General features: G+C 48.9%; 1 protein-coding gene across 3 annotated transcripts in view; it reads left to right on the plus strand.

Moving 5' to 3' along the window:
* spo11 (SPO11 initiator of meiotic double stranded breaks) overlaps positions 1-25,257 on the plus strand; it is a 171,377-nt gene that overhangs the window by 127,593 nt on the left and 18,527 nt on the right. For all 3 annotated transcript variants that reach the window (XM_072514521.1, XM_072514524.1, XM_072514523.1), the window contains 2 exons: positions 6,210-6,247; positions 10,554-10,630. In XM_072514521.1, the coding sequence (XP_072370622.1) occupies positions 6,210-6,247; positions 10,554-10,630 (115 nt within the window). The remainder of the gene's footprint in view (positions 1-6,209; positions 6,248-10,553; positions 10,631-25,257) is intronic.

Here is a 25,257-nt window from a genome sequence, read left to right on the forward strand (position 1 = left end):
TGCAGAGGAGATTTCCTAGAATTGTACCAGGAATGAGGAATTTTAGATACAAGGAACGATTGGAGAAATTGGCCTTGTTCTCCTTGGAGCAGAGAAGATTAAGAGGCAACGTTATTGAGGTGTTCAAAATTCTGAACAATTTTGACAAGGTAAAGAACAATATTCTGTTTCCACTAGTTGGTAAGTGAGTGACTAGATAGAGGTCACAAGTTCAAGATGGTCAGCAAGAGAGCTAGGAGTGAGATGAGGAGAAACTGCTTCATTCAGAGAGTTGTTGGGTTTGGAATGTGCTGCCTGGGAGACTGGTGGAGGTGGATTCTATCGGAGGTTTCAAAAGAGAGCTGGATACATATTTGAAAGTGGTTAATTTAGAGCGCTACGGGGACTTCCGAGTGGGGCAATGACCAGCTGAGTCACACGTTTCGGCATCTCCCGTTGGAACGGACTTTTGGGCTCTTAATAGGAGCCCCAACGGCAATTTAAACGGCCAAAAACACTGTGCGGTAAACCAGAAGGGAATCCCCCCGGACACGCATGGAAAAGGGAGAGGATAGCGGCCGGATTACGGAAGATCCTCTGGAGCAGCGGCAAGGAAGGGAAGCTCAAAGCAAGATGGCGTCGGAAGGTGGCCGTTTGTTATGGGGCCCGGAGCAACAAGAGTTCCTGCGGCGCTGTGTGGAAGAGCTGAAGAAGGAGTTGAAGAAGGAAGTGTTGGCCCCGATATTGCAGGCGATTGAAGGGCTAAAGTAGGAGCAGAGGACCCAAGAGCTGGAGCTTCGGGTCGTGAAGGCAAAGACTGCTGAAAACGAGGATGAAATACAGGGCCTGGTGGTGAAGGCAGAAACGCACGAGGCACAGCGCAAAAGGTGTGTAGAGAGGTTGGAAGCACTGGAGAATAATTCGAGGAGGAAGAATTTAAGAGTCCTGGGTCTTCCCGAAGGTGCAGAAGAGGCGGACGTCAGGACATATGTGAGCACGATGCTTCACTCGCTAATGGGATCGGAGGCCCCGACTGCCCTTTGGAGGTGGAGGGAGCCTATCGAGTTCTGGCGCGAAGACCAAAGGCTGGAGAAATACCTCGAGCTATAGTGGGGAGGTTTCTCCGCTACAATGACAGAGAGACGGTCCTCAGATGGGCGAAGAAAACTCGGAGCTGTAGGTGGGAGAACGCGGTGATCCGCGTATACCGGGATTGGAGTGCGGAGGTGGCGAGAAGGAGGGCAAGTTTCAATCGGGCTAAGGCGGTGCTTCACAAAAAGAAGGTTCAATTCGGAATGTTGCAACCGGCGAGACTGTGGGTCACACACCAAGGGAAGCACCACTACTTTGAGACGGCAGAAGAGGCGTGGACGTTCATTGTGGACGAGAAGCTGGAATAGTCTGGCGAGAGAAAGAGCTTCTGGGACAAAGTGGTGGGGCGAGGGAGGGGAAGAGGGGGGTGGGGGGGGGGGTGATTTTTCAATTTGTTAATTCTGTGATCCTGTAACTTTTCTCTCTTCCCCATGTTGGGGGGGCGGGGGGAGTATGAGGAACTGTGGGCGCCGGTGGGACGGAAAGGGGAAGGAGAAGGGAAATGCGCCATTAGGGGCGGGGACGAGTGGGAAACGCGGGCTTTGTTCCCGCGCTATGGTAATTGTGGCGGGAACGGGGACGCAGGAAGGAGGGGGCCTCGCACAGTGGGGGCCGAGGACAAGGGGGGAAGCCGAGGTCAGCCAGAGTTCGCTGACTTCTGGGAGCAACATGGGGGGTGCAACTACGCTAGAGGGGGATCTAGCGGAGAGGGGGGGGGGTTAACTGGGTTGCTGCTGCTAAGGAGAAAGGGGAGCTGTTATGGGATGGGGTGGTCGAGGCGGGAGGGCACCGTCGGTGAGATATACGGGTACGTGGGAACCGGGTGAGGAGCTGGGTTAAAAAAGGGGATGGCTAATCGACAAGGGGGGGGGGGCTAAAAAGCCCCCCAACCCGGCTGATCACGTGGAACGTGAGAGGGCTGAACGGGCCGATTAAAAGGGCACGGGTACTCGCACACCTAAAGAAATTAAAGGCAGATGTGGTTATGTTGCAGGAGACGCACCTGAAACTGATAGACCAGGTCAGACTACGTAAAGGATGGGTGGGGCAGGTGTTTCATTCGGGTTTAGATGCGAAGAATAGGGGGGTGGCTATCTTAGTGGGGAAACGGGTACTGTTTGAGGCAAAGACCAAAGTGGCGGATAGTGGGGGTAGATATGTGATGGTGAGTGGCAGATTGCAAGGGGAGGCGGTGGTTCTGGTGAACGTATACGCCCCGAACTGGGATGATGCAAATTTTATGAGGCGTATGTTGGGACGTATCCCGGACCTGGAGGCGGGAAAGTTGGTAATGGGGGGAGACTTCAATACGGTGCTTGATCCAGGGCTGGACCGGTCGAGGTCCAGGACCGGGAGGAGGCCAGCAGCGGCCAGAGTGCTCAAGGACTTCATGGAGCAGATGGGAGGAGTAGATCCCTGGAGATTTAGTAGGCCGAGGAGTAAGGAGTTCTCATTTTTCTCCCATATTCACAAAGTATACTCATGGATAGACTTTTTTGTCTTGGGAAGGGCACTGATTCTGAAGGTGACAGGGACGGAGTATATGGCCCTAGCCATTTCGGACCACGCTCCACATTGGGTAGACCTGGAGGTAGGAGAGGAAAAAGAACAGCACCCACTCTGGAGAATGGATATGGGCTTATTGGCGGATGAGGGGGTATATCTAAGGGTGAGGGGGTGTATCGAAAGGTACTTGGAGCTTAATGACAACGGAGAGGTTCAGGTGGGAGTGGTCTGGGAGGCGTTGAAGGCAGTGGTCAGAGGGGAACTGATATCCATAAGGGCACATAAAGGGAAGCAAGAGAGTAAAGATTGTTGAAAGAACTTCTGAGGGTGGACAGGCAATATGCAGAGGCACCGGAGGAGGGACTGTACAGGGAAAGACAAAGGTTACATGTGGAATTTGACCTGCTGACCACGGGTAAGGCAGAGGCACAGTGGAGGAGGGCACAGGGTGTACAGTATGAGTATGGAGAGAAGGTGAGTCGGCTACTGGCCCACCAATTGAGGAAGAGGGGAGCAGCGAGGGAGATAGGTGGGGTGAGAGATGAGGAGGGAGAGATGGAACGGGGAGCGGAGAGAGTGAACGGGGTGTTCAAGGCATTCTATGAGAGGTTATATAAGGCTCAGCCCTCGGAAGGGAAGGAGGGAATGATGTGTTTCCTGGATCAGCTGGAATTCCCGAAGGTGGAGGAGCAGGAGAGGGCGGGACTGGGAGCACAGATTGAGATGGAGGAGGTGGTAAAAGGGATTGGGAGCATGCAGGCGGGGAAGGCCCCGGGACCGGACGGATTCCCGGTGGAATTTTATAGGAAATATATGGACCTACTGGCCCCGCTTTTGACGAGAACCTTTAATGAGGCCAGGGAAAGGGGGAGGTTGCCCCCGACTATGTCGGAGACGACGATATCGCTCCTTTTGAAGAAGGAAAAAGACCCGCTGCAGTGTGGGTCCTACAGGCCCATTTCCCTTTTAAACGTAGATGCTAAGCTCCTGGCCAAGGTGATGGCAACAAGGATAGAGGACTGTGTCCCGGGGGTGGTCCACGAGGATCAAACTGGGTTCGTTAAGGGGAGACAGCTGAACACGAACATACAGAGGCTGCCAGGGGTGATGATGCTGCCCCCACCAGAGGGAGAGGCGGAGATAGTGGTGGCGATGGACGCTAAGAAAGCATTCGACAGAGTGGAGTGGGACTATCTGTGGGAAGTGCTGAGGAGATTTGGTTTTGGAGAAGGGTTTATTGGATGGGTACAGCTGCTGTATAGGGCCCCGGTGGCGAGTGTGGTCACGAACAGGCAGAGGTCTGACTACTTCCGTCATTATAGAGGGACAAGGCAGGGGTGTCCCCTGTCTCCGTTACTGTTTGCATTGGCGATTGAGCCCCTGGCCATAGCACTGAGGGGCTCCAGGAAGTGGAGGGGAGTACTCAGGGGAGGAGAAGAACACCGGGTATCATTGTATGCAGATGATTTATTGCTGTATGTTGCGGACCCAGTGGAGGGGATGCCTGAGATAATGCAGACACTCAGGGAGTTTGGGGAATTCTCGGGGTACAAATTGAATATGGGGAAGAGTGAGTTGTTTGTGGTGCATCCAGGGAGCAGTGCAGGGGAATAGATGATTTACCGCTGAGGAAGGTAACAAGAGATTTCCGGTACTTAGGGATTCAGATAGCCAGGAGTTGGGGAACCTTACATAGGCTTAATTTAACACGATTGGTGGAACAGATGGAGGAGGATTTTAAGAGATGGGACATGGTACCCCTGTCACTGGTGGGTAGGGTGCAGGCGGTCAAAATGGTAGTCCTCCCGAGATTCCTTTTTGTGTTTCAGTGCCTCCCGGTGATGGTCACGAAGGCTTTTTTCAAGAAAATCGAGAAAAGTGGCATGAGTTTTGTGTGGGCTGGGAAGACCCCGAGAGTGAGGAGGGGGTTCTTGCAGCGTAGCAGGGATAGGGGGGGACTGGCACTACTGAGCCTAAGTGAATACTACTGGGCCGCCAATATTTCAATGGTGTGTAAGTGGATGGGAGAAGGGGAGGGAGCGGCGTGAAAGAGATTGGAGATGGCGTCCTGCAAAGGAACCGGCCTACAAGCACTGGCGACGGCGTCGTTGCCATTCTCCCCGAAGAAATACACCACAAGTCCAGTGGTGGTGGCAACACTGAAAATTTGGGGGCAGTGGAGACGGCATAGGGGAAGGACGGGAGCCTCGGTGCGGACCCCGATAAGAAATAATCATAGGTTTGTCCCGGGGAGAATAAATGGGGGATTTGGAGAATGGCAGAGAGCTGGGATTGTGCAACTGAGAGATCTGTTCGTAGACGGGACGTTTGCGAGTCTGGGAGCGCTGACGGAAAAATATGGGTTGCCCCAAGGGAATGCATTTCGGTACATGCAACTGAGGGCTTTTGCGAGGCAACAGGTGAGGGAATTCCCGCAGCTCCCGACGCAGGATATTCAAGATAGAGTGATCTCAGGGACATGGGTGGGGGATGGTAGGGTGTCGGATATATACAGGGAAATGAGGGACGAAGGAGAGATCATGGTGGATGAGCTGAAGGGAAAATGGGAAGAAGAGCTGGGGGAGGAGATTGAGGAGGGGCTGTGGGCTGATGCCCTACGTAGGGTAAACTCGTCGTCCTCGTGCACCAGGCTAAGCCTGATACAATTCAAGGTTTTGCACAGGGCGCATATGACCGGAGCAAGGCTCAGTAAATTTTTCGGGGTAGAGGATAGGTGTGGGAGATGCTCGAAAAGCCCAGCAAACCACACCCACATGTTTTGGTCATGCCCGGCACTGCAGGGATTCTGGGTGGGGGTGGCAAAGGTGCTTTCGAAGGTGGTGGGGGTCCGGGTCGAGCCAGGCTGGGGGCTGGCTATATTTGGGGTTGCAGAAGAGCCGGGAGTGCAGGAGGCGAGAGAGACTGATGTTTTGGCCTTTGCGTCCCTAGTAGCCCGGCGAAGGATATTGCTTATGTGGAAGGAAGCCAAACCCCCGGGCGTGGAGACCTGGATAAATGACATGGCAGGGTTTATAAAACTAGAACGGATAAAGTTTGCGCTAAGGGGTTCGGCTCAAGGGTTCAACAGGCGGTGGCAACCGTTCATTGACTACCTCGCAGAACGATAAAGGAAATGGGAAGGTAACGGCAGCAACCTACCGGGGGGGGGGGGGGGGGCTTGGGGGGGTCCTCAGGGGTGGTTTTTGTATAGATATTTGTACTTGGTTATGTATATTGGATTGTTTGATTTTATTATCTGGAGAGTTATTATTTTTGTTATGGCAGTTGCCATTTAGTTAATATATTATTTATTTACTTGTTAAAATGGTCACTGTTATTTATATTGTTTTATTGTTGTAAAAAGGGAAACCTTTGTATTGTTTTGTTTGGCCGAAAAATTTGAATAAAATATATATTTTTAAAAAAAATTTAGAGCGCTACGGAGATAGGGCTGGAGAATCTAACTAGCTAGGTAGCTCTTTTGGGAGACAGAGCAGACACGATGGGCCGAATGGCCTCCGGTGCTATAAATAACAATCAAAACTTGTGACTTTTGATCCATTCTGATGTTGTTCCCTCCACCAGATAGTGCTTGACCCGCTGAAATAAATGTGTTTTGTTCCTGCATTCAGGTATTGAAATCATGTGCATCTACAAGTATGGGTCAATGGTCAGTATGTTTATTTTAAATTTTCAAAATTGTAAATTTATATCTGAACCACAGAATGTCCAAATAAGGAAAATATTGAGTGAAAGTCATCAAAGTGGCTGTAAAATCAGCAAATATGCAATATCTGAAATGTAATTTTAACTTGTTCCCATGTGTAGGAGTGCATTTGCTTCATTTGTATCCAATTTGTTTAATTATGAAAAAATGACTGAAAGAAATGTCACTGAATGAACTGAAAGCAGTATAAAAAGATCTTAACATAATGATTGGCAATTAAAACCCACTTTAGAGCCTCATGCTTCCAATTGTGGAGATCCCATGCCAGGCGGCCATTCCTCGCAGCTTTCCCTGCATATGTTAGTGTCATGCAGAATCCTTCTTAATAAGTCAGCTGGGATTCATCAGTGGGCCCCACCTATGGTGTAACCCGTCCACAGGTTTCCTAACCACCCTGGCCTTTCTACCTGACCCCATTGCCACCATTTGCCTCATCTGGGCCTGTCTGCGTGGCTTTGGCGAGAGCCCAGATGCACCTGCCGGGCTGGATCCAGCGCCCCATGCCTCCTCTTTGCAATATTAGAAGCAGTCACCACTCTCATTGGTGCTGCTTATCTCTGATTGACCAACTGCTCTCTGAAGTAAGACTTGCAGTTTCTGAGGGTTGAAGTTCTACCTCCGCTCAGTTAATGGTCAGCCATTTAATGGTTGCTGGGATGGGAGTGTGGCAGGCTTCCACCATTATTTCTGCTGGACAGGTGGCCCGTACAATCATTATCGGAGAAAAGTAGAAGTTACTTGCAGCCTGATTTATTATCTCATTGAGAATACATAGAATCATAGAAATCACAACACAAAGCAGGTCTACCAGTTATTCGTGTGCTGGTTTATCTCTTGAACAGGGGCTATTTATTACCAACTCCCTGCCCTTTCCCTGTACTTTTCTTATCCAGTTTATTGCGCCATATTGTCCCTTTTGAGGTGGGAAGTGGGAGTCAGACCATTCCCCGATGGAGCGATCCTGTCTCTTGAATGGCCGTGTCCACCTGCTATACTTTCTCCTCTCAGCATTGTGGGTGGGGTTGAGGCCGCTGCCTTCCCAAGCAGCGTGAAGACGTAAATGCAGCCAGAAACAGTGTTGGGCACGGAGGCGGGTCCATCCTATCTTGGCCCAATGAAAGGGCTGACACTGCAGTACCTTGCTATCACTGCACTTCAAGGAAGATGATGAGAAAGTGATTGGAAGCGCTGTAACTGCTGGCTCAACTTTGACCCGTGTGTACATACAAATATTGTTGATATGTTTACTGACTGATACATTATTGATTGTGAAAGTTGGCCTCCCAACCCATTGTAAGCTCCATTGCTGTCCTCACAAGCTGCACGTAGAGATTTAACTCTGAAGACTGTGACTGCACCAAATGAACATGAAGCAACTCACAGCTCTGCAACCCTGCTCGGGTGCTGCATCCGACACTCATATCTTCATTTTGATTGTAGCGTTAACAGAGGAGACCAGACACTGAGCAATCCTATGGCTACTTAGCTCATGTCAAGGCATGTCCCTCAAGGAGATTTGACCTCTTACAAAGTAGTCATGCAGTGGGGAGGCGGTGGCATAGTGGTATTGTCACTGGACTAGTAAACCAGAGGCCCAGAGTAATTCTCTGGAGATCCAGGTTCAAATCCTGCCACTGCAGGTGGTGAAATTTGAATTCAATAAAAATCTAGATTTAAAAGTCTAATGATGACCATTAAACCATCGTCGTAAAAAAACATTTGGTTCACTAATGTCCTTTAGGGAAGGAAATCTGCCATCCTTACTTGTCTAGCCTACACGTGACTCCAGACCACACTCGTGGTTGACTCTTAACTGCCCCCTCAAGGGAAATTAGGGATGGGCCCATGAACAAATAAAAAATTAATTTATAAAAATGCGTGCACTCATACAACAATGGCGAACCTGTCACTGACGGGACAGCCCATGGAGTCTGCAACGACACATGAAAAACCTACCGAATCCCATTTGCCAGCATTTGACCCATAGCCTTGACGGTTATGACGCGCCAAGTGCTCACCCCGATACCTTTTAAAGGATGTGAGGCAACCCGCCTCTACCACCCTCCCAGGCAGTGCTTTTCAGACAATCATTTTTTCCCTAAACCTCCTGCACCCATGACCAATTGCAGACTTCTTGGAGGATAGATGGGTGAAGCTTCTAGGGACTGATGCCTTGTTGGTGGAAGAATTTTGCTGAGCCTATGTGTTCAGGAACCATACCCCTGCCTCCTGACCCCCTCGCTGGTGTAGATTCAGGACCTTCCCTCAGGCTTTTCCGGTTGAGGTAATGCAGAAGTATCTTTACTACCAAAGCTAACAAACCTTTCCTGCCTTGAGGGTCCTCCTACTGTTTTCATGACTGCACTGAGCTGACATGCTTTGCACAAGCTTCCAAACTCCACCCAACTCCTTCAAATTCTCAACCTTTCTGAATCTGCCGTCTTATAACTCCCATTGTCAGCTGGTTGCGACCCACCCCATTTTCCATACGAATCAGAATGGCTGGCACTGAAAATAATGTTGGGATTTGTGCAAGCAGGAACCACTTGAATTGGGAGTGGAAATCCATGTTCTCTGCCTTGATGCACCACTTGAGGGAATACATACCATGTTGCAACAATGATCTTCATGAAACCAGTTCTAACTTCTTCATTCTTCTATTGATAACTCTTAGTCGGTGTGTCCTTGTTACCTATTCTCAAACCAGAAACATCTTTGCAACATTTACCTTCTCAAATCCTATCAATTTTGAAAAGCACTTAAGATTTCTTAACTTTCTCTACACCACAGAACGTTTCCTGTTGTTCAACCATCTCTTCATAGCTATATCCTCTCATCATGATATAATATTCTAACTCGCCCAACCAAGTTCCATGGAAAATCAGTATCGCCTCATAAATCTTGTTTTCAGAAACTTTTTTTTAAAAACCTGAAGCCCAAATGTGTTTTTATGATCCTTCTGATTTGTTATGTTGTAGGTGTAACATAAGCGGCTTCCTTGTGATGCACTTGACAAAAGAAGGTTCTCGTGCCGCGCATGCGCAAACGGACATTCACGTTCTGTACGCTTCTCGCACAACTGCGCAAGTGCAGTCCCTGTAGAAAGATGGCCGCCGACCAAAATTATTCTCTGCTCCGGGATTGCGGCCTAGAGGCGAGTACTGGCGCTTCTCTTACACTCCAACCAGCAAGAAAAGGTGTTTTCCTCACAGTATTTGCCGAATTTGTCCAGGACTGGCTGGAAGTCGCTCCTGTTTTGCCCCTTGGAGAACTTGAATTTTTAAAAGATTTCTTCTGCTCTGGCACCGGCGATGGTGAGGAGAAGCTCTGTTTTTTCAGGATCGGCCACTTCTTCTAGTTCAGCTGCCACCAGGAAGATTTCAAACATTTGCCGGAATGCCCGCCAGTTTTCGCGGAGATCGCTGTGGCACTGGAGCTGCTGCAGAACCCGGATCTCGAACATCTTGCCTGGGTATCATTGCTGGTTGTCACTGTATGCTGAGGTATGGCTATGTGAATTGAAACAGTTCACTGCTGGTACCATGATTTGTTATGTTGCAGGTGTAACACTTGTGATGCCCTTGACAAAGGAAGGTTCAGATGTGGAGATAACTTCAACACGTTTATTAAACTATTTACACTTCTATTACTCGGGTTCGACACTACTGCTAATCCTACTATAGCTACCCAGACTGACTAACTAGCTGCTGCAATCCACGTGGTGGGTGTAATATTGAATCAACCCTGTGTCTGTTCTCACTGACTGTCTCCACTGGAAAGAGGCAGATCATGTGTGTGGTGTCCTTTATATATGGGTTGGTGTAATGCCCCCCTGTGGTCGTGTCACCTCCTTGTGTATCGTGAATGTCTTGGTCATGTCCTATCTACTTGATCTATTGGTTGAGTGTGTGTGTGTGATGTCACTGGTGCTCCATTCAGTGTCTAGCTAGCCTACATGCATTTACATTGATGCACATCACCACACCTTCTGCCTCTAATCTTCACTCTATAAATCTCTGTATTTACACTCATGAGAACTCTCTGCTCCTCTATTACATTAGCAATGTTTTAGAATATATTTCATTTTCTTATTCTTTTTCCAAACTGTTATTTCTTTTATTGAACTGGGCTGATTTTCTGCTCACTTGGCTAACCTGCCCTACTGCACTTTCTTCATGTAGCCAAATTCACTCAAGACAAATGTTTGTTAAAGAAATATTTATACAGTTTTCTTCTCTTTACATATCAGTCAATGTCCTTTGATGCTCACAGTCTGACTGTTCCCATTATTGGTTGGTTGGGCCTACTTCCGTCTGATATTCAAAGGTCAGTAGTGAAGTTAAAATACCTTGCCTGCTTATTTTGGGACAATAACCATTATTCATTGTACAGCTATACAGTTTGGGTTTTCTGAGTCTTTAAAAAATGATGTTTTTTTTTGAAACATCAAGAGAAACTTAGAAGGAAGACCCTTCTGTAAGAACATTGCTTTGGCTGAATCCAATGCCCAAGTTGGCGTAATTGTTACTAAAATGTCTTGTTCACTTGAGTAGTAACAAAATCACTCAGTGATTACAGTCATTTTATTCTTTAATATCAGCATAAAAAGCAATTTATCAGTGGAGTGCTTATACAGTAAAAGGTTAATAACAAATGATGTAACAAATGATGTTAATGATGATGTAAACATGACATCAGAGTCAGATGGCCAAGACACTCCAAGGGAGTAAGACATAGAATAGTCTGCATCCCGAATATAGCATACTTACTATGTGATCTTGTGTAAATAGTTGCAAATAAATAGTTTCAAGAAAAACGTATTACTGACTGTTTCAAAGTAACTCATAGAGTAAGAGACACCTCAGCAAGCAAAAGACAACACAATTAAAGGATAACGAGCCAGACCATAGTAGCAGTGCTGGAGGCTACATTTTAAGAAAACCGAGGCCACAGATTGATAACTCATGGGTTTAAACCTAGGAAGAACTTGACAGAAAAACAAAAATAAGAGACATCTTTGTAGCGGGCAGTGAGTAAACTACTTACAATGTCTACAGCCATTGAACACCCATTACCCCTTCCACAGTCCTTTCAATATGTTGATTTTCCGCAGCAGAACTCTTCTGTGTACAGTTGCAGGCATAGTTGGTGATGCTGTGGCGAGACATGGGAGTCGAGGAGACCCTAGCATCCTACGAGGAGGTATTGTGGGCCTTCGATAATTATTTCAGCCCTAAAAAGAATCTGATCATCGAACGGTCAAGATTCAACTAAAGGAGGCAGAGGAAGGTGTGAATTGATCAATTAATTGATTAACATCCTATACAAACTAGTCAGTGGCTACGGCGCCTTAAACTGCAGGTTAATCCACGACCAATTTGTAGTCGGCATACTCTATAAGGTGGTATCCCTTGCAAACCAAGAAGGATTTACCCTATAGCGAGAATGCTGAACTAACGAGAATGCTGAACTAAAAACCCAGTAATGAACAGTCACATGCATTACTAAGCCACTGACAAGAAATCACACATTAGAAATAGTACAACAAAACTAAGAGAGCATTTTGGCGTAATGGAGTGTATAAATGCTGTACCACATCTAAGGAAATGCCACAACCTCAGACAAAAGTGTTGGCTACATGGTAACTACCTGAAGAAGTACTGACATTCACCATCTTTCCTGTTACTACTGAGACTGTTGTAGTAACAACCCCCAATGCAGATGTTGAACTTCTAAGCAAGCTTGAAAACCAGAGTACTATGCAGGAACTTCCTATAGATTGCAGTCCTCGAGTTTAATCCATTGTTGATGAAGGCGCAACCTTACTTTTCACCTGCTGACTCCGCAATCCCATTGTCTGCAGTGGAGCAGTCTCATGCTGAAGCAATTGTGGAATTGATACCACTACACGCAGAAAATGAGATCCCTACCCTAAGAGTAGTAGGGAAGTCCTCCTTTCTTGGTATCCAGAAGTGTCTTCAGGATGTTCTTTTTGTCTACCAGTCATTCAGGACTCTGCAACACAGACAAAGATCTGGGGCGGGAATTGGCGGGGCGGGCAACTCCGGCGCCGAGGAATGGCGTGAACCACTCCGGCGTCGGGCCATCCCAAAGGTGCGGAATCCTCCGCACCTTCAGGGGCTAGACCGGCGCCGGAGTGGTTTGCGGCACCCGGCGGGGAAGGTGGGCCCAGATCGCGGGCCAGGCCACCGTGGGGACACCTCCCGGGGCCAGATCGCCCCGCGAGGACCCCGGAGGTCGCCCGCGCAGCCAGGTCCCGCCGGCAAATACCTTGTGTAACATACGCCGGCGGGACTGTCCGAAAACAGGCAGCCACCCGGCCCATCGCAGGCCGGAGAATCGACGGGGGGGGCGGTGGGCCTCTGCCAGCGGCCGCCGACCAGCACAGCAAGATTCCCGCCCCCGCCAAATCCCTGGCGTCGGAGAATTTGGCAGCCGGCGGGTGTGGGATTCACGCCGCTCCCCGGTGATTCTCCGGCCCAGCGGGGGGGTCGGAGAATCCTGCCCAATAGCAAGAAGCTCTTTGTCTTCCCTTTCAAGACGTTTGAATCATGGAGGGTTCTCTCTTGAATCAGTTTGGCCTCATTATTACGAATACTTGGCGGAGTTCCAAGACTCACTGATGTATCAGCTCAGTGGGAAACTGTTTAGACACCCTGAGGGGGGGGGGTTATGTTTCTTTGATTGATTTACATCTTTATGAAGTTGTAATAAGTTATTCTTTCTTTGATCTGTTTTATTCAATGTCTGTAAGATTATATTCGAACAATTAAGAGGTTTGAAGTAGGGTTAAGTTCTTGATACTATGAAAATCAGTGTCTGAGTGACACCTGTTTACGGTTGTAAGAGCAGTATTATTTTTCAAAACATTCCAAAATTGTTTTTTGAAATAATTAGTCAAATACTATTTTCCTTTCACAAAACCACATTGACTCTGATTGCAAAGAGATTTTCTAAATGCCCTGCCAACAAAAACTTTCAGAATAGATTCCAGCATTGTCTCTTTGACAGATGTTTTGCTAACTGACGTAGTTTCCTGTTTCCTTTCTCCCTCCTATCTTGAATAGAGGAGTTGCATTTGCGCTTTTCCAATCTGATGGGTCTTTTCCAGAATCTGTGGAACTTTGCAACCAATGAGACTGTAGGATTTGGGGACTTACCGACCTTTATTTCTAATAATTTTCTCAATATTCTTTTCCTGATGATTGTTCCTCTCTCCCTTTCACCTCTTGATGCATACTTATTTCTGGGATGTTATTTGCAATCTCTATAGTGAAGACCGATGCAAAATATCTGGTCACTTCATCTGCCATTTCCCTATTTTCCATTATTAATTCCCAAGACTCTGGAGTTTGCACATTCTCCCCGTGACTGCGTGGGTTTCACCCCCACAACCCAAAGATGTTCAGATTAGATGGATTGGCTATGCTAAATTGCCCCATAATTAGAAAAAAAAATAATTGGGTACTCTAAATTTATTTATTTTTAAAAATTAATTCCCAAGACTCACTCTGTGGAGGAACACCCTTCTCCTTACCTACTCTTTTCCTTTTTGAATACATGTAGAAACTTTTACTGTGTGTTTTTATATTTCCAGATAGCATTCTTTCGTCTTTATTTTGTTTTAGCCATCCTTTGCTGTTTTTTATATTCTTTCCAATCTTCTAACCTGCCACTAATCTTTGTAGAATCGTAAATTATTTAGTTACGTCCTTCCCAGAGAGTCTTTCTTTCTCATTGAAATGTATCATTGCTGAGGGGTACAAAATGTCTCCTTAAATGTCTGTCACTGCATCTCTACTGACTTATCTCTTGACCTAATTTCCCAATTCACTTTAGCCAACTCGGTCTTCGTACCCTCTTAGTCGCTCTTATTGAATTTTAAAACACTAGTCTTAGACCAATCCTTCTCTCATTCAAACTGAATGTAAAATTCAGTCAAGTTATCATCGCTGCTGCCTCGGGCATCTATGCTATGAGGTCATTAATTAATCCTGTCTCATTTCACTTTACCAGATCTAGCATGGCCTATTCACCGTTTGGCTCTAGCATGAGCTGCTCTATGATCATGTGCTGTTTTCAAGAAAAAAGCAGAATTTTTCAAAAGGTGTGAAACTTATGAATTCCGATGTTCAGAGACTTGGGTGTAATTATACAAGGAACTCAAAGTTAACTTGCAGTTAACATGCAAGCACTTAGGAAGGCAAATGGCATGTAATAATCATAATCTTTATTATTGTCACAAGTAGGCTTACATTAACACCGCAATGAAGTTACTGTGAAAATACCCTAGTCGCCACATTCCGGCGCCTGTCAGGTACACAGAGGGGGAATTCAGAATGTCCAAATTACCCAACAGCACATCTTGTGGGAGAAAACCGGAGCATCTAGAGCAAACCCACGCAGACACGGGGAGAAAGTGCAGAGTCCGCACAGACAGTGACTCAAGCCGGGAATCGAACCTGGGATCCTGGTGCTGTGAAGCAACAGTGCTAACCACTGTGCTACGTGTCTTTATTACAAGGCTTACAGGAATAAATAAATCTTGCTACAGTTCTACAGGATTCTGGCAAGACAACACCTTGAATACTGTCTGCAGTTTAGTCTACATATTTAAGGAAGAAAATACTTACATTTGAAGCAGAACAGCAAAGGTTCACTAAATTGGTCACTGAGATGAGAAGATTGTGCTATGATGAGAGGCTGAATAAATTGGTTTACGATCCCAGACCAGACCCAACAGTGGCTTGGATACTGAACAGATATATTTTAATTTTGTAAGACTGTGAGGAAAGGATACCTTGTTCCAAGAGTGATTTCATGCAAAATAGGGATCTGGTATATCAAAACAAACTCTATTACCAACATTACACAAGAAAAAAGCACAATTACCCCTTAAACAATACTAATCAGTACAGTGACACAATAACTCTTAACTGCTATCTTTATTTCCACTCAAACAAAACCATCTCCAGTCCCAATCCACTTTTAAATACAGTTGGCACTCAGAAATAGTTGCTGTATGGGCAGCACGGTAGCACAGTGGGTGCTCCGGTTTCCTCCCACAAGTCCCGAAAGACATGGGGCGGGATTCTCCACTCCCGCGCCGGTTGGGAGAATCGTCTGGGTCACCAAATTTTCCCGCGACGCCGGTCCGACGCCCTGCCGCGATTCTCCCAAGCGGCGCGAGCGGCCTCGCCGAGTTCCCCACGGCGCAGACCGGAGAATCGCCCGAGACACCCAAAATGGCGATTCTCCGGCACCCCTGCTATTCTCAGGCCCGGATGGGCCGAGTGGCCAGGCCAAAACGGCGGGTTCCCCCTGGCGCCATCCACACCTGGTCTCTGCCAGCGGGAACAGCGCAGGAACGCTGGGGGGGGGGGGGGTCAAATGGGGTCTGGCTCGCGATGGGTACCCACCGATCGTCGGGCCGTCCTCTCTGAAGGAGGACCTCCTTTTTTCCGCAGCCCCGCAAGATCCGTCTGACATCTTCTTGCGGGGCGGACCCGGAGAGGACGGCAACCACGCATGCGCAGCTGACGCCAGTTATGTGGCGCCGGCCGCGTCATGTATGCGGCGCCGCTTTTACCTGGCGACAAGGCCTGTTGCGTGTAAATGACGCGGCCCCGCTACTAGCCCATTATCGGGCCCTGAATCGGTCGGGATAGGGGCCGTCTCGCGCCGTTGTGAACCTCAACGGCGTTCCTGGCGGCGTGAGCACTTTGGCGCGGGAGTGGAGAATCCCACCCATGCTGTTTGGACAGTCTGAATTCTCCCTCAGTGTATCTGAACAAGCGCCGGAATGTGGCAACTCGGGGATTTTCACAGTAACCTCCTTTCAGTGTTAATGTCAATCTACTTGTGACAATAAAGATTATTAGATTAGATTAGATTACAGAGATGTCTTGGATTGTCCACTTTGAGAAAGTGATGTCTTTTGAGACTATTTGAAAGAGCTGACACTCTGTCAGAATAATGCAAAATCTCTGGCTGTATTTCTTCAGAAACCTACTCATTCACTTTGCAGCCAAAACTTTACTCTGAAAACCTCATCACCTGACTGCTTAAACCCTGGCTCTTCCTATTAACCACATCATCTGGCTAAATTGAACAGGGGCAGCACGGTAGCATTGTGAATAGCACAATTGCTTCACAGCTCCAGGGTCCCAGGTTCGATTCCCGGCTTGGGTCACTGTCTGTGTGGAGTCTGCACATCCTCCCCGTGTGTGCGTGGGTTTCCACCGGGTGCTCCGGTTTCCTCCCACAGTCCAAAGATGTGCAGGTTAGGTGGATTGGCCATGATAAATTGCACTTAGTGTCCCAAATTGCCCTTAGTGTTGGGTGGGGTTACTGGGTTATGGGGATAAGGTGGAGGTGTTGACCTTGGGTAGGGTGCTCTTTCCAAGAGCCGGTCCAGACTCGATGGGCCGAATGGCCTCCTTCTGCACTGTAAATTCTATGATAATGGGCTGGATTCTCCGTTCCTGTGGCTGAGTGCTGACGTCAATGGAGGATCCATGGTGTTCCACGGAAAAATGGGCGCCACACCCGCACCAATTCTGCTACCGGTGAGGGGCTAGCACCGGCGCCGTGTAAAACACCCATGGATCACATGTAAAACAGTAGGAGAATCGCTAGGTCCGTACTAGACACGCGCAGGGCTGACAAGCTGCAGCTGTGCATACACTTACACCCCCCACGCACACACCGATCGCGCTCAAAAAGATGGCGCCGGTTCTGCTGGACTGCGTACCTGTACCGACCCCATAGCCCACCTCCCGCCCACTACTCCCTCCCAGCCCTGGCAAAAGCCCTCCCCCCACCCCCCCAGCAACACGACTATCAGTGCTGGGCACTGTCCGTACGCCCTCTCTCTCTCCGCAGCCACCAATCCAGGCTCATGACTGTTGAGACCAGACATATGGCCCACACCGTCGGGAACTCGGCCCATCGGAGACAGAGCATCGCGGGTGGGCCCGATAACGAGATGTGAACGCAGTTGCAACTACGTGCAGCATGTGTCGCAATGATGCCGATTTGGAGGGGGCGAAGCCTCATGATTCGGCGCCTGCCACGATTTCGGCGTCGGGAACTATTTTCCGCCCAATCTCCGTTCCCGATTTCGGTGTCGGGCAACGGAGAATCCCACCCATAGTCTCTAATTAAGTACTATGCAGGGAGCCCTCTTTTATTTATATATACACACACACACCCAACAGTCCATTAGCCCAAACTTTTAAGATGCATTAATTGCAGTTCTTTTGCCACAAAGCCTAGCTGCCTTGCAAACCAGGATTTTAAAAAACACTACTGCAGCAGTTATTCACAGAACCCAGGCTACTGCACCAACTGCATGTAATACAATGTATCTGAAATTTCTACATTCATCAGATTGGACTGGTATTCTGTACAGTTTAGAAAAAGGAGGTGCTCTTACAGAAACAAACACACAATTTTGAAGGCTTTGATGGTGTAGATTCTGAAAGATTGTTGCCACTGACTGAGAAGTCTAGAACATGGGGCAGAGTGTCAGGATAAGGGGACAATCATTTAGGACTGAGATGAGAAGGAAGTTCTTCATTCAGAGGGTTCCGAGTCTTGGCATTTTGGAATGATTGACCGCAGAAAGTTGGAAATGACCCATAATTGACTATATTAAGGCTAGGGTCAACAGGTATTTGGTCTCTCAGGAAATGAAGTAATATGGGGAACAAGTGGGAAATTTGAGTTGTGGCAGAAAATCAGCTAGGATCATGTTGAATTGTGGAGTGGGCTCAAAAGCCCTATGGTCAAATCCGGCTCCAAATCCTGTGTTCTTATGTGTTAATGTTGCAATAGGCAACTGGAAGGATAAGCAAAACAGAAAATGCTAGAAATACTCAGGAGGTCAGTCAGCATCAATGGAGGGAAACAAACTTAATGTGTGGAATTTTGAGCCCACGTTAGCTGTCAGCATAAATGGCGACATGGGCCCAAAATCACACTAGAGTCGGGAAATGAGATTATTGCAGGTGAGATCTCATATCCTGATTTTCCCCCTCCCTTGCCGCTGATGTACCAACTCGTTTTGATACATTTTAATAATTTAAATATCATTTAAGGGCTTCCCAGCCAGATGATTTCCCCCTCACTGAATATTCATAAGTCAGTGAAGTTTACGACAGGTATATAAAAACGGGAATCAGTAGAGCGGAATACACAGGGGGTGCCACGGTAAGTGTAACCTCTGGGGGATAGAGGGACATGCATGGACAGTGCCAACCTGTGGCAGGGTGGGAGTGCCAGGGGAAGGCCCTCAGGGAGCCTCGTTACGGGGCTTCCCCTTATGCGTGGTTGGGGTGCCTGATCCTTGTGTGGGTGGGGGGTCGCCTCGATGCCTTTGTGGTGGGAGAGGGGGCAGCCCACCTGATGCTTCTGTGGGAGTCTCCCGTGTCTGTGTGGGAGGGGTATTGTTTGTTTTTAACCACAGATCGAGACACTATCTTTTGAAGGGCACCCCGATCGTTGTGGAACTAAGTGACGATACAAACCAGGCCCCAGGTTATTTTTTGCAAAGAGTGCACAAATATCTGCAGAGTAACCTCGGCTGTGCCGCTGAAGAGCTCCAAACTGTTTTCTCGCCTCAGTCTACACTAAGTCTCTTGTGCACTAAGGAGAAGACTCCACCCAATGTTTTAGGTCAAATAACTCATCATCAAAACAGCAGTTATAGGGGAGTCGTCATTTCCACCAAGGCCCCTCATCCTGCTCGAAATAATTGCTGCCCTTATCCTCTATTAGGGAAATATTCATTATGAATGATAGAACAGGGAAGCTCCTGTAGCCATTTTTTCTGGGGCACAAATTGCTTCTGAGAACACATCCGATTTATCTGAACAGTAAGTAGTCTTACAACACCAGGTTAAAGTCCAACAGCATAGCTCCTTCATTAGCTAAGTGAAGAGCTCGGTTACACAAACACAGCACATATAGACAAAGCTAATGATGCAAGGTGATACTTTGAATCAGAGTCTTTGCATGTAATTAAGTCTTTACAGGTCCAGATGGTGCGACTGGAGAGAGGGATAATCACAGGTTAAAACGGTATGAGTTGTCTCAAGCCAGGACAGTTGGTAGCATTTCACAAGCCCAGGCCAGATGGTGGGGGGATGAATGTAATGTGACATGAATCTAAGATGCCGGTTGAGGCCGTACTCATGCGTGCGGAACTTGGCTATTAGTTTCTGCTCGGCGATTCTGCGTTGTCGTGCATCCTGAAAGCCGCCTCGGAGACCGCTTACCCGAAGACCAGAGACTGAATACCCTTGACTGCTGAAGTGTTCCCCGACTGGAAGGGAACATTCCTGCCTAGTGATTGTTGCGTGATGTCCATTCATCCATTGTCGCAGCGTCTGCATGGTCTCGCCAATGTATCATGCCTCGGGACATCCTTTCCTGCAGCATACGAGGTAGACAACGTTGGCTGAGTCGCACGAGTATGCACCGCGTACCTGGTGGGTGATATTCTCACGTGTATTAATGGTATCCATGTCGATGATCTGGCAAGTCTTGCAGAGGTTGGCATGGCAGGGTTGTGTGGTGTCGTGGTTGCTGTTCTCCTGAAGGCTGGGTAGTTTCCTGCAAACAATGGTCTGTTTGAGGTTGTGCAGTTGTTTGAAGGCAAGTAGTGGGGATGGCTTGACAAAATGTTCTTGACAAGATGTCGTAGTTTCTCCGCTCCGGGAAAGTACTGGACGACCCGTTCTTACGAGGGTGTCTTTTAGCATCTGTAGATGTCTGTTACGTTCCTCCTCGTCTGAGCAGATCCTGTGTATACGAAGGGCTTGTCCATCGGGGATGGCTTCTTTAATGTGTTTAGGGTGGAAGCTGGAGAAGTGGAGCATCGTGAGGTTATCCGTGGGTTTGCAATAATGCGAAGTGCTGAGGTGACCGTCCTTGATGGAGATGCGTGTGTCCAAGAATGCAACCGATTCTGGAGAGTACTCCATGGTGAGTCTGATGGTGGGATGGAATTTATGGATGTTATTGTGTCGTTGTTTCAGTGATTCTTCGCTGTGGGTCCAAAGGAAAAACATTTCATCGATGTATCGGGTGTATAGCGTCGGTTGAAGGTCCTGTGCGGTGAAGAGGTCTTGTTCGAACTTGTGCATGAAGATGTTGGCGTATTGAGGTGCGAATGTGGTCCCCACGGCTGTTCCGTGTGTCAAAATGAAGAACTTGTTGTCGAAGGTAAAGGCGTTGTGATCCAGGATGAAGTAGATGAGTTGTAGAATCAAGCACCTATCTGCTTTAATCTCATTTTCCAGAATTTAGTCCGTGGCCTTGTATGCTATGGCATTTCAAATGCTCATCTAAATGCTTAAATGTTGTGAAGGTTCAGCCTCTACCACCCTTTCAGGCAGTGCGTTCCAGATCCCCATCATCCTCTTGGTGAATACGTTTTACCTCATATCCTCTCTAATCCTCCAGCCCCTTACCTTAAATCTATGTTAGTGACCCCTCCGCTAAAGAGAAAAGTTCCTTCCTGTCCACCCTACCTATGACCTCATTATTTTAAATACCTCAATCAGGTTCCCCTCAGCCTCCTCTGCTCCGAGGAAAACAACCCCAGCCCAGACCACATACGAGGTGAATTTCCAATGCACCCTCTCTAGTGCAATTGCTTCCTTCCTAAAGGATGGTGACCAGAACTGCACACAATAGTCCAGCTGTGGCCTAACCAGTGTTTCATACAGTGTGACTGGGGAGCTCAATCCCGTGGGAATGCTTAGGCTTAGACACTCCATGCAGACTGGATGACCATATTTGCAGGAAGTTTGACCAACTTGAGAGCCGAGTTTTGGAGCTTTAGTGTCTGCTGGAGGCACAATGGCGTGGAGAGGACACGTTTTTAGATATGGTCACCCTGTAGTTGAAGGGACTGCAGTCAGAGAGGGAATGGATGACCACCAGTCAAAAGAAGAGGACGCAGACAAGTCGTCAGGAAAGCCCCGCAGTGCAGCTCACTCTAGAACCGTTTTTTTCTGTGTAAGAAAACAGTGAGAGTGACGGTTCCTCTGGGAATGCAGCCAGAGCTAAATTCACAGCACTGTTGGTGGCTCAGCTGCACAAGAGGGAGGAGTAAGAGTGGAAGAGCAATAGTGGTAGGACCATCGATGGTGAAGGGTGCAGGCAGGCATTTCTGCGGTCGCAGATGTGACGCCAGGATGGTGTGTTGCCTCCCTTGTGCCAGGATCAAGGATGTCACTTAGCGGCTGCAGGGCATTCTGAAATGGAGGATGAACAGTCAGTAGTTGTGGTTTACATTGGTACCAACAACATAGGTAGAAAGAGAGATGAGGACTTCCGGGTGCGGCGATGACCAGCTAAGTCGCACGTCTCGGCAGCTCCCGGTGGAAAGGACTTTTGGGCTCTTAATAGGAGCCCCAACGGCAATTTTAACGGCTAAAAACACTGTGCGGTAAACCAGAAGGGAATCCCCCCTGGACACGGATGGAAAAAGGAGAGGAAAGTGGCCGGATTGCGGTGGATCCTCTAGAGCAGCGGCAAGGAAGGCAAGCACAAAGCAAGATGGCGTCGGAAGGAGGCAGTTTAATATGGGGCCCTGACCAACAAGAGTTCCTGCAGCGTTGCGTGGAAGAACTTAAAAAGGAGATGAAGAAGGAGCTGTTGGCCCCGATATTACAGGCGATTGAAGGGCTAAAGGAGGAGCAAAAGACCCAGGAGCATCGTGAAGGCAAAGGCTGCTGAGAATGAGGACGACATACAGGGCCTGGTGGTGAAGACAGAGATGCACGAGGCACAACACAAAAGGTGTGCGGAAAGGCTGGAGGTGCTGGAGAATAATGCGAGGAGGAAGAATTTAAGGATTCTTGGTCTTCCAGAAGGGGCGGACGTCGGGGCATATGTGAGCACGATGCTGCACTCGTTAATGGGATCGGAGGCCCCGACGGGCCCGTTGGAGGTGGAGGGAGCCTATCGAGTTATGGCGCGAAGACCGAGGGCTGGAGAAATTCCTCGAGCCATAGTGGTGAGATTTCTCCGATATAAGGACAGAGAGATGGTCCTCAGATGGGCAAAAAAAACTCGGAGCAGTAGGTGGGAGAACGCGGTGATCCGCGTATATCAAGATTGGAGTGCGGAGGTGGCGAGAAGGAGGGCAAGCTTTAATCGGGCCAAGGCGGTGCTGCACAAAAGGAAGGTTAAATTTGGAATGCTGCAGCCGGCAAGACTGTGGGTCACACATCAAGGGAAACACCACTACTTTGAAACGGCAGAAGAGGCGTGGACATTTATTGTCGAGGAGAAACTGGAATAAGCGGGCTAGAAAAAGAACGTTTGGGACAAAGTGGTGGGGCGAATATGTGGGGTGAAGAGGGGGGGAAAAGGGGGAAGAGATGATTTCCCAAGTTGTTAATCCTGCGACCCTGTAACTTTTCTCTCTTCCCCATGTCGTGGGGGGGGGGGGGGGGGGGGGAGGGAGGATGAGGAGCTGGGGGCGCCGGCCATTGGGGGCGGGGCCAAATGGGAAGCGGGGCTTTGTTCCCGCGCTATGGTAATCATGGCGGGAACAGGGAAGCAGGAAGGAGGGGGCCTCGCACAGTGGGAGCCGAGGTCACGGGGGGAAGCCGAGGTCGGCCAGAGTTTGCTGACTTCTGGGAGCAACATGGGGGGTGCAATTACGCTAGTGAGGGATCTAGCGGGGGGGGGGGGGGGTTTAACTGGGTTGCTGCTGCTGGGGAGAAGGGGGAGCTGGTATGGGGTGGGGTGGTCGGGGCGGGAGGGCGCCGTTGGGGGGAGATACGGCTACGTGGGAACCGGGTGAGGAGCTGGATTGAAAAAGGAGATGGCGAGTCGACAAGGGGGGGCTAAAGAGCCCCCCAACCCGGCTGATCACGTGGAACGTGAGAGGGCTGAACGGGCCGATAATGAGGGCACGGGTACACGCACACCTAAAGAAACTTAAGGCAGATGTGGTTATGCTGCAGGAGACGCATCTGAAACTGATAGACCAGGTCAGACTACGCAAAGGATGGGTGGGGCAGGTGTTTCATTCGGGGCTAGACGCAAAAAACGGGGGTGGCTATACTAGTGGGGAAGCGGGTAATGTTTGAGGCAAAGACCATAGTGGCGGATAGTGGGGTCAGATACATGATGGTGAGTGGCAAGTTGCAAGGGGAGGCGGTGGTCTTAGTGAACGTATATGCCCCGAACTGGGATGATGCCAACTTTATGAGGCATATGTTAGGACGTATCCCGGACCTAGAGGTGGGGAAGTTGGTAATGGGTGGAGATTTTAATACGGTGCTGGACCCAGGGCTGGACAGATCGAGGTCCAGGACCGGAAGGAGGCCGGCTGCAGCTCGGGTGCTTAAGGACTTTATGGAGCAGATGGGAGGAGTAGACCCCTGGAGATTTAGTAGACCTAGGAGTAAGGAGTTTTCGTTTTTCTCCTATGTCCACAAAGTTTATTCACGGATAGACTTTTTTGTTTTGGGAAGGGCACTGATCCCGAAGGTGACGGGGACGGAGTACACGGCTATAGCTATTTCGGATCTAACTCCACATTGGGTGGACCTGGAGATAGGGGAGGAAAAAGAACAGCGTCCACCCTGGAGGATGGACATGGGATTATTGGCAGATGAGGGGGTGTGTTTAAGGGTGAGGGGGTGTATTGAAAGGTACTTGGAACTCAATGATAATGGGGAGGTCCAGTTGGGAGTGGTCTGGGAGGCGCTGAAGGCAGTGGTTAGAGGGGAGCTGATATCTATTAGGGCACATAAAGGAAAGCAGGAGGGTAGGGAAAGGGAGCAGTTGTTGAAAGAACTTCTGAGCGTGGACAGACAATATGCGGAGGCACTGGAGGAGGGACTATACAGGAAAAGGCAAAGGCTACATGTAGAATTTGACTTGTTGACTACGGGTAATGCAGAGGCACAATGGAGGAAGGCACAGGGTGTACAGTACGAATATGGGGAGCAGGTTGCTGGCCCACCAACTGAGGAAAAGGGGAGCAGCGAGGGAGATAGGGGGGGTGAGAGATGAGGAGGGAGAGATGGAGCGGGGAGCGGAGAGAGTGAATGGAGTGTTCAAGGCATTTTATGAAAGATTATATGAAGCTCAGCCCCCGGATGGGAAGGAGAGAATGATGTGCTTTCTGGATCAGCTGGAATTCCCTAATGTGGAGGAGCAGGAGAGGGCGGGACTGGGAGCACAGATTGAGACGGAGGAAGTAGTGAAAGGGATTGGGAGCATGCAGGCGGGGAAGGCCCCGGGACCAGACGGATTCCCAGTTGAATTCTATAGGAAATATATGGACTTGCTGGCCCCGCTACTGATGAGAACCTTTAATGAGGCGAGGGAACGGGGGCAGCTGCCCCCGACTATGACAGAGGCAACGATATCGCTCCTCCTAAAGAAGGAAAAAAACCCGCTGCAATGCGGGTCCTATAGGCCTATTTCCCTCCTGAATGTGGACGCTAAGATTTTGGCCAAGGTAATGGCAACGAGGATAGAGGATTGTGTCCCGGGGGTGGTTCATGAGGACCAAACTGGGTTTGTGAAGGGGAGACAACTGAATACAAATATACGGAGGCTGCTAGGGGTAAAGATGATGCCCCCACCAGAGGGGGAAGCGGAGATAGTGGTGGCAATGGATGCCGAGAAAGCATTTGATAGTGTGGAGTGGGATTATTTGTGGGAGGTGCTGAGGAGATTTGGCTTTGGAGATGGGTATATCAGATGGGTACAGTTGCTGTATAGGGCCCCGATGGCGAGCGTGGTCACGAATGGACGGGGGTTTGATTATTTTCGGCTCCATAGAGGGACGAGGCAGGGATGTCCTCTGTCCCCGTTATTGTTTGCACTGGCGATTGAGCCCCTGGCCATAGCATTGAGGGTTTCCAGGAAGTGGAGGGGAGTACTCGGGGGAG

Source organism: Scyliorhinus torazame, chromosome 8 (genome assembly GCF_047496885.1).
Source record: "Scyliorhinus torazame isolate Kashiwa2021f chromosome 8, sScyTor2.1, whole genome shotgun sequence".
NCBI classification, from domain to species: domain Eukaryota; kingdom Metazoa; phylum Chordata; class Chondrichthyes; order Carcharhiniformes; family Scyliorhinidae; genus Scyliorhinus; species Scyliorhinus torazame.